Source organism: Cetorhinus maximus, chromosome 9 (assembly GCF_964194155.1).
Source record: "Cetorhinus maximus chromosome 9, sCetMax3.hap1.1, whole genome shotgun sequence".
Taxonomy (NCBI): domain Eukaryota; kingdom Metazoa; phylum Chordata; class Chondrichthyes; order Lamniformes; family Cetorhinidae; genus Cetorhinus; species Cetorhinus maximus.
Genome location: NC_135887.1, coordinates 44695997 through 44710609, shown reverse-complemented (window position 1 = coordinate 44710609; position 14613 = coordinate 44695997). Strand labels below are relative to the sequence as shown.

The 14613-nt window shown below is 44.2% G+C and overlaps 1 protein-coding gene across 1 annotated transcript in view; it reads right to left on the bottom strand.

Moving 5' to 3' along the window:
• The window catches only part of LOC144684607 (cytosolic arginine sensor for mTORC1 subunit 2), a 192168-nt gene extending 191810 nt beyond the window's left edge, over positions 1 to 358 (bottom strand). The window contains exon 1 of the mRNA XM_078548612.1: positions 30 to 358. Coding sequence (XP_078404738.1) covers positions 30 to 142 — 113 coding nt within the window. The 5' untranslated portion in view covers positions 143 to 358. The remainder of the gene's footprint in view (positions 1 to 29) is intronic.
• Between the last annotated feature and the right edge of the window lie 14255 nt (positions 359 to 14613).

Here is a 14613-nt window from a genome sequence, read left to right as displayed (position 1 = left end):
TAACCTCCCCCCCAACCCGTTGCACTTACCTTGTCTTTGACGGCAGAAAAGCAAGTTTTATTAATCCATGGGTAAACAACTGGATACCGTCCTTGGCTATACTTGCTACTTTCAGTCTGTGCTCTAAGATATGCAGCTCCATCTTTTCCTCCTTCTCATTTGTGGACCATCTAAGCCTGCAAGGAGACCCTTCCTTATATGATTGCTACTTGATCTGCAAATGATGTTTTTTTTAAAGTTCCTTGGGAGGAGCAGGAGGAGGCAGTGAGATTAGAGAAGGAGAGAGGAGGTTGGGTGGGAAAAGCCAGTGCCTCTATCAGCATGCAGAATGATGATCCCAGCAGTATCACTGTAGCCCCGCCAGCTGGTTACACTGTAACAAACAACATACCGCCTGGGCCGCACTGCGCATGCCCCACCCAGCCCCGCACTCTGGGAGTTGTAGTCCAACGGCAGTGCGCATGCTCAGTGGGCGTGGCTGCAGTGTCCGTGGAGTTGGTGGGGTAGGGCTGCAAACGAAAAAAACGCCCCTTTTCTGAAATGTAAGGCCGTTCTTTGCTGACAAGCCCGATTTTGCAATAAACTGATGTCAAATGCACGCTGCAAAAACTGTGATTAAAAACATATTGCCCAGTTTTAAAATGCTTCTAGAAATCCATTGTCAAATGTTACCGCTTCAGCGATGTTGGATGATTGAAGTAGTTGTCTTATCTTCCATATGCCCTTAAAACATTCCCAAACCCCTTTGGTGCTGCATATCACATTTGAGCTCTGCTTGATTGCCTCAAAAACAGCACAGCCCCTAACCCACGGTGTATAGAATGTAGAGAGTTGTGAATCCCTGTATTCCCCAAGCTTTGTTTTCCCAAACTCTTGGAAACTTAAAATGTGTTTCTTTCACCTTTTAAAATCTCACTGATTATTGTTAAAGAATATGGCACTTTAGTAACCAGGCTATATTAGATATTTTAACATAATGTACAATACTAGATCATTTAAAATTTGTTTGTGGGTGCTGTAGCTTTCAATAAAACTTTGTATGTAGTATGAACTGAAAATGAAGAATAAAAGCAAACTGAAGAAATGTTATATTGTTAAGATATTTATTGTGAAAATGTATGTTTCTCCATATGTTTAGTAACATATCCAACAATTTCTATAAAAGTTTAGTAATAAGACAAATAAAAAAATTAAAATATGCTAACAATCCACAGTCCGCCATTCAGTAAGTGGAAACAGAAAAATCATTCAGTGTGTAATCCTTTGTCAAATTTTAAAACTGAACGATAAGCATTTTAATATGGTTGGAAAAAGAGGAACAAAACAGATAAAAGAACGACTTGCATTTATATAGCACCTTTCTCAACCGCAGAACATTCCAACCCGCTTTAGAACCAATGAAGTACTTTTGAAGTGTCATCACTGATGTAACATAGGAAACATGGTTGCCAGTTTGTGGGTAGTGAGCTCCGACAAACAGCAATGTGTGGTTTGAAGTGTTGATTGAAGGAAAAATATTGACCAGGAGACAGATGCTCTCAATCACAGAGGCAGGAGTAGGTCATTCAGCACCCCTAGACTCTTCTGCCAGTCAATTATATCACAGTTGACACAAAAGCAATATACTGCAGATGCTGGAAATCTGAAATAAAAACGGAAAATGCTGGAAAATTCAGCAGCATCTATGGACAGAGAAACAGAATTAACATTTCAGGTTGATGACCTTTCAACAGAACGGGTCATGGCTAATCTGTATCTTAACTCCACTTATCCACCTTGTCACTGAGAAGACAATAACCTGCAAACTACTTAATAGAAAAGCTGAAATATGTAAGCTGATATAGACAATAAAAGACATTTATTGGGGTACATAGTTGTGTCATGTTGTTATAATGATATAAAGGCACCACTCATAAAGAATTGGGTAAAGACACTATGGGTTCATTTATTTAGACTAGGCACATGAGAACAGCTACACATAGGTGGAAATCTTGAAGACATCAGCAGCAGAGCTGTGTGTGTGCTCTGCTCAAAAGTAAAAGTAAAACAAAGACTGGATCGCATGTCACGCTTCCCTTCTAATGATGTTATACTGCTATCCCTTAAAGGCATATTACAATGCCCCCTTTTTAAAGATATTTCCCCCCTTCCGGAGAAGTATAACTGCTTACAATACATGCTCATGTTTAGTTAACATTACTTAAGTGTATAAAACTGATGAATCTATGAGTCTCTAAAGCATGGAGATAATCTTCTGGTAATCCAAATCTTGTAATGGTAACCTTATCTGCAGGTTTGTTTAATGGCTCACAATGACCTGTGGGGTTGTCATTCTTTGATGGTGTTCTTGGTTGCATTGGGATCTTGTTCTCAATACAATAAGATTGTACAGTGGTTGAGGAGCTGGAATCAATCTGATTTGTCCTTGGCTACGACTCGCCATTGCATCTTTGTGTGCAATGACTTCATAGGACCTTGGTTCCGGACAAATCCTTGTCTCCTCGGCTGGTTGATATATACCTTCTGTGGGATCTTGGATGCAAACTTGTTGTCTGAACTGTAAACTTGGCAATGCTGTACCCACATTTTTATCGTGCACATTGGTCATCTTCTTTTGCATTTTTAAAAGTTGTTCCTTGGTTCCTGAGAGAGTAGAATGGGTAACAGTAGGTTGATTGGTACGCACTGGTCTGCCAAAAAAGAGCCCAGCCAGTGATGGAATAGTTGCACTTAAAGATGTCGCTCTCAGATGTAACATTGCAATCTGTAGATCTACATTTGAGCAATAGGGATTTCACCATGCGAATCATTCATTTGGTTAGGCCATTAGATCCAGGGTAATGAGGAGAAGAAGTAGTGTGATCAATATTCTACTTCTCACACATATCCTGAAATGGCTTACCAATAAATTGTCTATAATGATCTCTCTAGGCACATCAGATAATTTGAAAATAGCACTTAGGGTGTGCATGACAGTTGTGCTTGATGTATTGTGCAATTGTCGAATAATGGGGAAAGTAGTCGGTGATGACGATGAAGTCAGTGCCATGGACATGAAAGAGGTCGGATGTGACTTTGCACCAAGGATGGGCAGGAACTTCACGTGGAATTAGTGGTTCTTTGTGTTGACTTGGCAAGTGCTCTTGACAGGCTTCACACTTCTTGACGATGGCTTCAGTATCTGTTCATACCCAGTCAATGGACTGTCTTGCTTGCGAGTTTTCGCATCCAATTTTTGCAGGTATGAGTGATGAAGTTATTGAAGAATATCAGGTCGCAAAGATTCTGGTATGATGACCTGCCTGCCATTAAAAATGACTCCCTGGAAGATGCCTGCTTCATCCTGTTAAGGCCAAAATTGTCTCATGTGTTCATGGATATGTTGAATCGAATCAGGCCATCCTTCAATGATGGTTTTCCACAGCTTCTGTAGTGTGGAATCCTTTGCTGTTTCTTATTGTAGCTGCTGGCATTTGCGTTGTGCAAAATGTGCCAAACCAATTGACGGACTTGCATGCTCCTGCCAGTGTAATGTTGCAGCTCCCTTGAAACTGACAATTTTGTCAAAACATTCTGGATATTTTGATGTTAGGCCATGAACTGAGGTGAAAGGAGTAGTTTCTGAGGTTGATCTGCCAGTGAGGCCTGACTGATTCCATGGATCATTATTAGTGTGAGGTCATGGCATGCCGGTAGACCTAGAATCACTGGGCCTTTAGTCTCCATGATATAGGACATCTGTGTCACCCAGGAGGATCAATTGTATTTGCACTCCAAGACTACGGATTATACACATGGGATTAGCGAACTGTTTTACGCCCGAAGTTGTACAGTAGTAGGTTTTGCCATGGCCTTCTGCATCTGTGGATGCATGTCTTTTAGAATTTGCAGGAGTTGTATGTTGGCACTTGACCTATGTCAATCTTGGCCAATAACAAATAGCTGCCAACTTTCTTAGGGTAGATGGTAGCATAGTGGTAATGTTGCCAGACTAGTAATCCAGGGACCCAGACTATTGTTCTGGGGGCTTGGTTCAAATATCACCACGGCAGCTGGTAGAATTTGAATTTAGTTAATAAATCTGGAATATAAAGCTAGTCCTCGATAATAGTGAGCATGGCACTATCATCGATTGTTGTAAAGGCCCATCTGGTTCACTAATGTTCTTTCGGGAAGGAAATTTGCCATCCTTACCTGGCCTGGCCAGCATGTGAATCCAGACCCACAGCAATGTGGTTGACTCTTAATTGCCTTCTGAAATGACCTAGCAAGGGCAATTAGGGATGGGCAGCAAATGATGGCCTTGCCAGCGATGCCCACATCCCATGAAAGAATAAAGAAAAAAAAGATAATTTTAATGTTGGCAAACACTTCAGACAGTGTGAAGGCATCTATGTTTTCCATGAAATTGAGAGTGAACATGTGTTTACTGCCCTTCATCTTGTTGTGCGCATCATCGCCATTTTCTGGTTTGACAATCACCTCATGTTTATGTTTCTGAGTGGATACCAGATGGTCATTCTTATTGCTTGAAGGTGCCCGTTGTGTATGGTTTGTTTGGATCAGCGCATGGCTCTTTGTAGCTGCATCAGCCTTTGCTCTACTGCACTGCCACTGCCAATGACCCTTTCAGCCACATGCCTTGCAGAATTGATGAAAAGTTGGACAGTTCCTTGGTGCATGCAGAAGACCACACTTTCCACATGTATTGCTGGGTTTGGGTCTTTTAGTGAATGCGTCAACAATTGGGTTGTACTTAGGGCTTGTAAAGGACCTGCAAAGATTGCTTCGTACTTACGGCCATCCTTGAGGAACTCTTCAATGCTATATGTTTTGAGCTTGTCTAGCAGATCTTTCATGGGAGTGGATGCGATCGCCAACTCAACAATTTTGTCTGCTAGTTCTGTGCCTGAAAAATCACAGTACATACCCTTTCCTCTGGATCTGCTGACAAAGTGGTCTATGGAATGTGCAGGCTGTTGTCGAAATGACATAAACTCTAGTCGATGAATACGGAAGTTTAACCTGATTCTGAACTAGTCTTCCAGCGTAGTCCTTGTCTTTTGGGGATCCTTTAGCTCTTCTGCTGTTAATCCTGATGTGTTCAGACTGTGTAGACCTTCATTCCCAATTGCTAGGTGAGTTTGTATCACTTGCTTGTCTTGTTCAGGCACACCTGAAACAAGAAATCATAGCTCTGTACCCTGTTTAAACATTTGGAATTTGGATAGTAGGTCAGCTGTATTTCAATTCAAACTGGGGAATTTTGTGGACATTCTGACGATATCCCTTTGACCTTCCTTCTCCTGTAGTACCTGCGATCAGAGTCAAAGTAGCCGCTTTTGTGCACTTTTCCGAAGCTCCATCTGTTGTAATCGCAACTTTCTCTGGCCAGATTTTTATGACAGTTTCTTTTGTTTGACTCTCCCTTGCTTGCTATCAATCGGGCCCACACTCCGGCCACTCGCCTTTCCAGACTGAGCTAACCCGGTGCTGGTCCTGTCAACATACTGTCTCACCCCTGAACTGACAGGCTGTGCACTGCAATCTCACCACAAGGAATCCATCTGCTTCCCAGCTCTTTATCCCAGCACCATGTCTATTTAGCTTCTCTGTGCAGTCACCGCACTGCAATTTCAACACCTTCTGATGCTGCGACTCTGTTGCAGTTGGCAATAGACCATCAAGGGCTGTCTCATGCCTCGTAGCATAGTGGTATTGTCACTGGACTGGTAATCCAGAGAGCTAGGGTACTCTGGGGGCCTGGGTTTGAATCCTGCCACGATAGCTGGTGGAATTTGAATTCAATAAAAATCTGCAATTAAATGTCTGATGATGATGAAACCATTGTCGATTGCCATAAAAATTCATCTGGTTCACTAATTAGGAAAGGAAATCTGCTGTCCTTAGCATGGCCTACATGCAACTCCAGATGCACAGCAATGCAGTTGACTCTTAAATGCTCTCTGAACAAGGGCAATTTAGGATGGGCAATAAATGCTGGCCTAGCCAGCAATGCCCACATCCTATGAACAAATAAAAATCGAAGGCTGTTCCCCATGTTGTACCTGTACTTAATCTTGCTGCCAGACTGTTTCACCACTGCTGTGCACCATGCTGTGTGCTTATAATGATATAAAGGCACCAATTGCTCATAAGAGATTGGGTAAACATGTTGTAGGTTCATTTATTTAAACTAGGCACATGCAAACAACTATACATAGGTAGAAAGTTTGAAGCCATCAGCAGTAGAGCAGTAGTGCTCTGCTCAAAAGCAAAAGTTAAACTAGGACTGGATTAGGTGACACGCTTCCCTTCTAGTGATGTCATGCTGCTATCCCTTAAAGGCATATTACAACAAATTGTTAGATAGCTGGATTATTAATTGAGAGACACAGATTTATGATCCAAATACTTGAGTTCAAATCCCACAATGGCAGCTGGGGAATTCAAATTCAGTTAACCTGGAATAAAAAGCTAATGTCAATACAGGTAATGGCCAAACTACTGGATTGTGGTTAAAAACCCATTTGCTTCACTAATGTCCTTGAGGGTGGGAAATCTGCCACTCTTACCTGGGCTTGTCTATTTATGACTCCGGATCCTGAAATGGTCAAGCAGGCTAGTCAGTTGTATCAAAACCATATGACCTTCACTACACAGACTGTGATGATTCAAGAGTGCAGCTAAGATTGCCAATTGCGATTAAATGTATTCCTGGAGGTTCCATCACATGATTTTCCAGCATGCTCCTGCTGTAAGTCAGCCAACACATCCATCCTTGTGGTGTCCTGCCTTCCTACACCTTCTTTTGCTTTGGAAAGCAAACAGACTCATTACCCAATTGGATGATGCTTGACTGTCGGACAAACAATCCTTATACCCCCATTTTTAATATTTCTATATCTGGCAAAGAGAAATTCTGAAAGAAAATGTAAAAAAAATTGTCTTTTATAATGTCGTTATGATTTTTTTCCAGGGTTGCACACAGCAATGTCCTGGAGATTGATCTTCAATTTCTGTAGACTCCAGGCCTATCTTGGAGGGTTGGGAACCCTAAGTGTGGCTTACCACCAGCTTCTCAAGGCCAGTTAAGCTTGGACAATAAATGCTGGTCTTGCCATCGATGCTTACATCCTGTGAATGAATTTAAAAAGGAAAATGCAACCAACAAAGTTGGTTCAAAGCACAGGAATAGCCCACAGAAAGAAAACGAGGGAAGCCGCACAAAAGAGTATGAAATTGCAAGCAGTTTGAAATGGAAACAGACACTGATAGTGTTCCATTTAGGTCCACCAGAGTCAAAAGGAGAGAAAAATAGTCCAACAGCCAGATACAGAATCTCCCCCATCATATATGTTCTGATAAAAGGTGGACATGTTAAACAACAACCAAACTCTCATTGTCCAGATACCAACAGATTCACTCCAGATCCGCCTGCTGTAAATAAAAAGTGGGTCCAAATATCGCAAAAGATTTAAATTACTGAGGTCATTTTCAGACCAGAGAGCTGCCATGTGCCAAGGAGTAAGGTAAGAACTTGGTTCAACAATGAGGAAAGACATAGTCAGACTGAGACAGTGAGGGAAAGTTAAAGTAAAAAGCATTAAAAATGTCAGTATAACATTCATGGATAAATTGAAGATGTACAGCAAAGCAATAACCTAATCTCTGTTTTCTCTGCTGTGAGCAGTGACTATAATACTTTATGCCACACAGAAGAGTGTCTGGTGCCCTGGACAGTGCTGTGGGATGAGCTGAGAACAAGTTTGCCCAGAAATTGTGCAACTTTTCCAGTGGACTGCTGCCAGCAAAGCTAGAATCTCAGCTGGGACCTGGCAGGGTCCAAGATTGAAGTGAAAGAACCCTGCAAAGCAACATAGGGTCAGTGGCTCCTCCCACCCTGACAAGATCATTGACATGAAGAGGTGAGGACTCCCTACATCAGGAGTTGTAACTCCCAGGTCCTCAATCAGGACCCAGCGCTATTTCCAGGCATATGTGTCTAAACGTGGCAAAGCTGAGGCCCACTGGGGGTCAAGTTCTGGAGGGAGAGAAATTTTCTTTTTAAACTTTAAAACAGACCGTTAAATGCAAGAAGCCGGGCATGGGGTGGAAGGGGGGAGGTGGGCAAGTCAAATTCCTCTTTTGCTGGAGATTTGACACTTAGTCTCCAGCCAACCAGCTTATGTCAGAATTTCTAGGGGGCAGCAGCTTCACTCCCAAACCGCCAAAGGCCCCTCTACCAAACTCCTGAACTTCAGCAGTGTACAACAGCAGAGTTCCGCAGTGGGAAGCACAGTATAGTTGTCAAGATCACACTCCCACATATATTCTGAGTCTTTATCTGTGCTACTGGTTAACCATTGATAACTGGCTGCAATAATATGCTTTAATAAAAAGTAGAATGAGTAGACCTCTTATTATTTCATTCCTTCATAAACTAAAATAAGTCAGCACATTTATCAAAAGGTAAATTATTAAAGGAGAATGAAAAGTTATAGTTTTGACAAATAACAGCATCTCAACGCCAAAGTTCAGAGGTCTTACTTTGTTATTCCCTCCCTGCTCCCCTGTAGCTGTTGACGTCTGTTGGAATGCAGTTCCACAAACATCACCATCCAGCTCCACACTCAAGTAAATGTTCTTCATTCAAGAGCATAGATAGTAAGATTTGGCTGAGTCTGCACAAGTGCACAGGTGCACAGGATCATATGCGCCCAGTGAATATCAGAAAAACTGGACAAATTGGAAGTCCATAAATAAACCAATCTTTTAAACCTTCCATTCACTTAAGTGGGGAAAAATAGGGTTGGTCCTCACTCTCTGAATTGACACATTTTCTGAGATGCAATGAACATGATTGATTCGTGTGCTTGGGTGCAGACCACAGGAAAATCTCACCCTTGAGTTCTCAGGCTATTTAAGCACATAAGGCATCACAGCTGAGTCCAGCCTTGTCCTGACTGTGCTTACTTTCCCACAAGGGTAACTGGATAGTAATTGGCATCTGACTGTCTTCTCCATAACCCAAAGAGGTCGAAGCTAATTGTCGATCTACTGCCACTCCAATTGAAATCAGCTAATTCAGCACAGATGGAGAGTCAAACCTGGGGTACTTTCTGGCCTGTAGAGCTCAGTTATACTTTGCTTAACAGCAGAGTCATCGCAGAAAGTGGCTTAAAAATAAACAAAGCAAATGGGTTAGAGGTTGACACGAAAGAGAAAAAAAACAAAAGCGTCTAAATCAAGGAAAAGATTGACAAAAGAAGGCATTCGGTAAAAGAGCACCTCATTCTTTTTCAAGCACTCAATCTGAGTGATCGTGGGGGAGGGGCAGATTGGCTTCTTTTAGACAGGCTCAAGGCCTTTGGTCAGGCTCCAGGCTGATCTTAACTGATCTTAGAAATTTTGAAATGTCACGTCAGAGAATGGGGTGAAAACTACACTTTTAAAGAATTGCAGCTAAAATAATAACGTTCAGTATTCCAAAATGTTAAATTATTTGCCATCTGGGAAACAGCTACAGTACAATGTGAATGACTTTTAACAATGCAAAAAAGGGAATCATAAGCAATTCATCACAGCTGGCCAGATTTAATTAATTTTTACATAAGATTTAAATAAACTAACCTAAATAACTAAACATCGAACAAGTCCAATTCACACTCGTGCTGCCTTACTATTTATGAAACCATTGTTCCATCAGTAAGATTTTAGGGTAGTGAGTTGGATTATAAAATGATTGAAAAAAGCATAAGAATTTTACAACAAAACACACTAAAGCTACATAAAAAATCTAAATAAATAACCAACACAGGATAAAATAAAATTGACAGGTTTGTTTTAGTCTTAAAACAACAGCAAGCAGGGAGATATAGAAGCTCTGTTAATATGTATTACAAAACTGTCTCTCTGTGTTAATAAAGTATGCTGAATTCAGAGGGCGCATGGTAGGTTTAAATTCATCAGTGTCATTTAAGAGGCCAAAAGGACAAAAAAATACAGTCATATTAATGCCATATTCAGAGTGGGTGGGACGCAGCAACTTCTGTTTCCCCCTCCCCCACTCCAGATTCATCCCACATTTATTTTCTTGCTCTCAATTTTTTCCTCATATTTTATCTACTGTGACCGTTTTTTGTAACTTTTAGGTTTTGTTTCTAATTTAATCCATTTCAACTCACTGCCTCATAACTATTTCTCCTGTATTCTATGTAGTTTTACTGTGGCCAAATCACTGGATCAAAATTTCCCATTCCTTCCTCCTTCTTTCCTTGCTCCCTCCCATCCTCCCTCCCTCCCTCTTTTCCTTCCTCCCTCCCTCCTTCCCTTCCTTCCTCTGTCCCTGCCTTCCACTTTCCTTCCTCCCTCCCTCCCCGCCATCGCCCTGGCCTTCCTTTTGCCCCATCACCCTTCCCTTCCCTATTTATCCTTTGGTGAAGATGGTGGCACAGTGGTACTGTCACTGGATTAATAATTTGGAGGCCCAGGCTGGGGTCTTTGGTTCAAATATCACCATGGCTACTGATGGAATTTCAATTCAATTAATAAATTTGGAATGTAATGGTGACCATGGCAGCTATCATTTTTTGTTGTAAAAACCCATCTGGTTTATTAATGTCCTTTAGGGAAGGAAATCTGCCATCCTTACCCGGTCTGGCCTACATGTGATTCCAGACCCACAGCTTGTGGTTGATTCTTAACTGCCCTCTGCAATGGCCTAGTAAGCTATTTGGTTCAAGGGCAACAAGGGCATATATTGCCAGATCCCATGAAAGAGCAAAAAATATTTCTCTCCTGACTGAATACTTTGAGTTCCACAGGTGGCAGTTACCTTCTGGTACCTTGCCCTAGTAACATTACCACATTAGTTTATCTTTGACAAGGAATAGCAGGTTAAATAGACACTTGGTCATCATGGCTGAACATAACCCCATCTTTAAGCAACATTGACATTTCCAGCAGCAATTGCCAGATTTCCTTCCTAAGGGCATAAGTGAACCAGATGGTTTTTTACAACAATCATTTCATGGTCACCATTAGACTTTTTAATTCCAGATTTTTTTAAAAATTGAACTCAAATTGCACCATCTGCTATGGCAGGATTTGAACCCAGGATCCCTAGTACTTAACCCTAGGTCTCTGGATTACTGGCCCAGCAACAAGACCACTACACCATCACCTCGCCTTATATACATTAGATAGTGTGATTCACAGATTAGGTTGTATTTTTAACAGAAAAACACAAAGTAAGTGAGATAAAAGCAAAATACTGTGGATGCTGGAAATCCAAAAAAAACCCCCCAAAATAGCTGGAAAAACTCAGCAGGCAAAGTAAGTGAGATTTGACAGATTTCATTTGCACAACAGTTGTCATTCATACTGGTATGACAATGAATGATTTTTAATGGATGAGTTTTGAAAAGTACAATTGCATTGCAAACAGACCCTTCTGCAGCTTCTTTTAAAAGTTCCTCATTCATGCAGATGCTATGAAGGTGATCAAAGGCAATACAACAGGTTATTATAAACAGTAGGAGGCAATCACATCTGATGATTAATTTGCTGAAAAGTACTGTATGCATGCTATCAGCTTTCTTTCAACTGAGAAATCTAGTTGAAGAGTCAAAAGACAAAGTCAAAGGCCAGAATTTGCCATCGCCACTGGTGTCGGGCATCATATCGGGCATAAGCAGACAATAGGGCGAGGAGGCCAAAAATCAGTTTCACAACGTTGTGAAACCAGTTTGTGATCGTCCGCTCCACCCGTCAATGACCCTTTTCCCGCTGCTGCATGTTGGGAGTGTCATTTTAATACATCTGCATATAATTGTAAGCCCTGCTCGCCGGAATCATCCACCCATGCTGGATCACCCGGGCACATTGGCAGGAAAACATAGCGGCCCAGAACACGCCTTGACAAGTGTGACGTGCAGAAGTCAGGACTTACCATTAGGGCCTTGCTCGCATCGCGGACGTCAGAGGAACAGAAGATGCTGGAGCCCAACAGCTACTGGACCATGGAGGAACACGTGCATCGCATGCTGGGTGCATTTATATGGACATGGCTCTACTGCGAAGCAGCTCACGGTAGAAGGTCACCGTGGATGGCTGGAGTCTGTTTCGGGACATCAGGGTCTTGGCCATAGGCTGCTATGGATGATTGTCGAGGGGTTGGGAGAGGAAGGTTTAGGTTTGGCTGGTAAAGGACAGTGTGACGGGGGGATGGCCGTGGTGTGAGGTTGGGAGGGGGGAAAACTATGGTGTCAGGGGGTGAGGATGGGAGAGAGGGAGGGAGGGAGGAGGGTGTAATGGGGGAGAATGTGGCAATTGAGGAGGCAGGTGTCAGGAGGGAGGAAGGTGTAAGGGAAGGAGTTCGGAGGTGGAAAGGAGTTCAGAGAGGGCCAGGACTTCGGGGAGAGGGAGGAAGGAGTTTGGAGGGGGCAGGGCTTGGGGGAGAGGGAGGAGTTTGGGGGAAGGGGTGCAGGACTTAGGAGGGAGGAAGAGTTCAGAGGGGGGCAGGAATCCAGGGGCAAGAAGGAATCTAGGGAGAGGAGTAAGGAGACCAGGGGGAGAAAGGAGTAAGGGTGGAGGAAGGAGTAAGGCAGGGGGATGCCCAGGTGAACATGCAAGGGAGGGGCCTGTGGAGTCAATCACTGCCTCCTGAGGAATGAACTGAGGGTGGGCGTGATAGGAGGGAATGGTGAGAATGCCTGAGGGCAGAGTGAGCTGGTAGGGTGGGGGGGATGAGGGTGCAACAATAGCGGTAGAAGGGAGGGTGAGAGTGGTTGGTGGGAACTCAGACCCTGGGGGTGGGAAGGAGGAGACTGGGGAGGTCAATGTGCATGGGGGTGGGATTTTCAGGAAGGAAGGGAATGTGCACGTTCACCTGGACACCTCTGAAAGAAAAGGATTCTGGCTGGTAGGTCATGGTGGGGTGTTAGAAGGTGATGCCAGGGGTGTTGACAGTGATGGGGGAAAGGACTTGGGTGACTGGGGGAGGGGAAAGGATGGGCGGGTACATATTTTACAACCACCAAGCTTCTGAAATCAAAAGTGAGCAGAGCCTTGTGTTGGACGGGATCAGGTGCTGCATGGGAGTGTGATGCAGGTCAGCTCAGATGGACAACTGAAATTGAACCCCAGCAGGGAGCACTGACAATGCTTGGGACAGTGAGATGAGTGTGATGTGGTATAGATCCACGTGCGTGGGAGAGTGCTTGCATGAGACTCCGAAAGGCCCTGTCACACACACACTTCTCCCTCCAGAATCACTCATGGTCCAGCTGCTTGCAGCTAAACTGCCAGTAGGGGCGGTGTGGGTGAGGGATGTGAATGCAGGGGCAGGACTCACAAAGCCTGTCATTGAAGCTGAAAGGCAATGTTACACATTACCCAGTGAAAGTGAATATATCTTCAGATTATAAAGTGACAATATGTGTTCATCCATGCAACCACTTGTAATCAGACTTTCTTAACTTTTCTAGGCCTACCACTTCTTCTAGGTGCTGCCCTGACATCTGCAGCAAGATTGGAGGCAGCCTGTGCAGTGGTTGGCCCTGTTGCCTTTGATGGCTTCGGCGTGGGTCCTCTGGAGAGCCGAGGCCTGGGGGTCCTGGCTTGCTTTGGCTGTCCTCCTGTGGGCCAGCTGCTCCCTCTGCAGTAACAGAGGACAAGGTTGAGGGGGTCACAGGCAAAGGGGACTCAGAGGGAGAGGGCAGCCTCTGAGATTCCTGAGTGGATGATCCAGAGGTGTCCAGAAGCCATTCCTCCTCCATTCGGGTGCCTGAGGGCCCCGGCCTGACTCCTTGAGGGGAAGGAGCACCTGGAGGGACATCGAGGTGCCCCGTTTCCCTCTCGCATTGCCACAGCAGGAACTCACCCACGGCCACTGCGATGGAGTGCAGGTCTGCGTGCACCTCCACGTTCTACTGGACCAGGGTCTCCATGGCTTCCATCATCCTTCCCATGGAGACCTCCATATTTGCACATGTGGGCACCACTTCATCAGAGAGCAGGCATTCGCACTCCTCCGACCAACGTGCCACTCTGTTGAGAGTTTCCAACAGCTCTGTGTGATGTCCCCCTACCTTCGGCTGACTCTCCACAGTGAGTTGGAAGGCCGAATCCAGAGGCTCATCATCTGACTCGGACCTCACAGATGCCTCTTCCCCAGCAGTCCCCTGAGTGCCAGGGAGCTTGGCTGAACCTGCCTCCTCCTGCTGCGGACACGTGTCCTTGCAGTGACCACCATATTCTGAATCCAAGCCTGCTCTAGACCTAGGTCCCACGGAGGTATGTATCTCTTTGCTGGTGGAGGGTATGGGTAAGTGCTGTGCCGGATCTTCCAGGCTGCTTATTTCCAGCTCTTCAATGGAAGAGGTGTCCTCTTTGCTGGAGGTGTGGACCTGGATGGAGCTGGAGGACTGGCTGGCTGAGGGTGTTGGTCGCTTGTGAAACAAAGTAGAGATAATTAGTGCATGGCAGCAGAGTCAGAAGCAGGAAAGAGAGCACTCACAGTTGTGTTGAGAGAGGGATGATGTGGTGTAGGATCATCACGTGTGCATTTGCCACCAACCTCACCATCGCTGCAGGCACAGTCCATGTCCT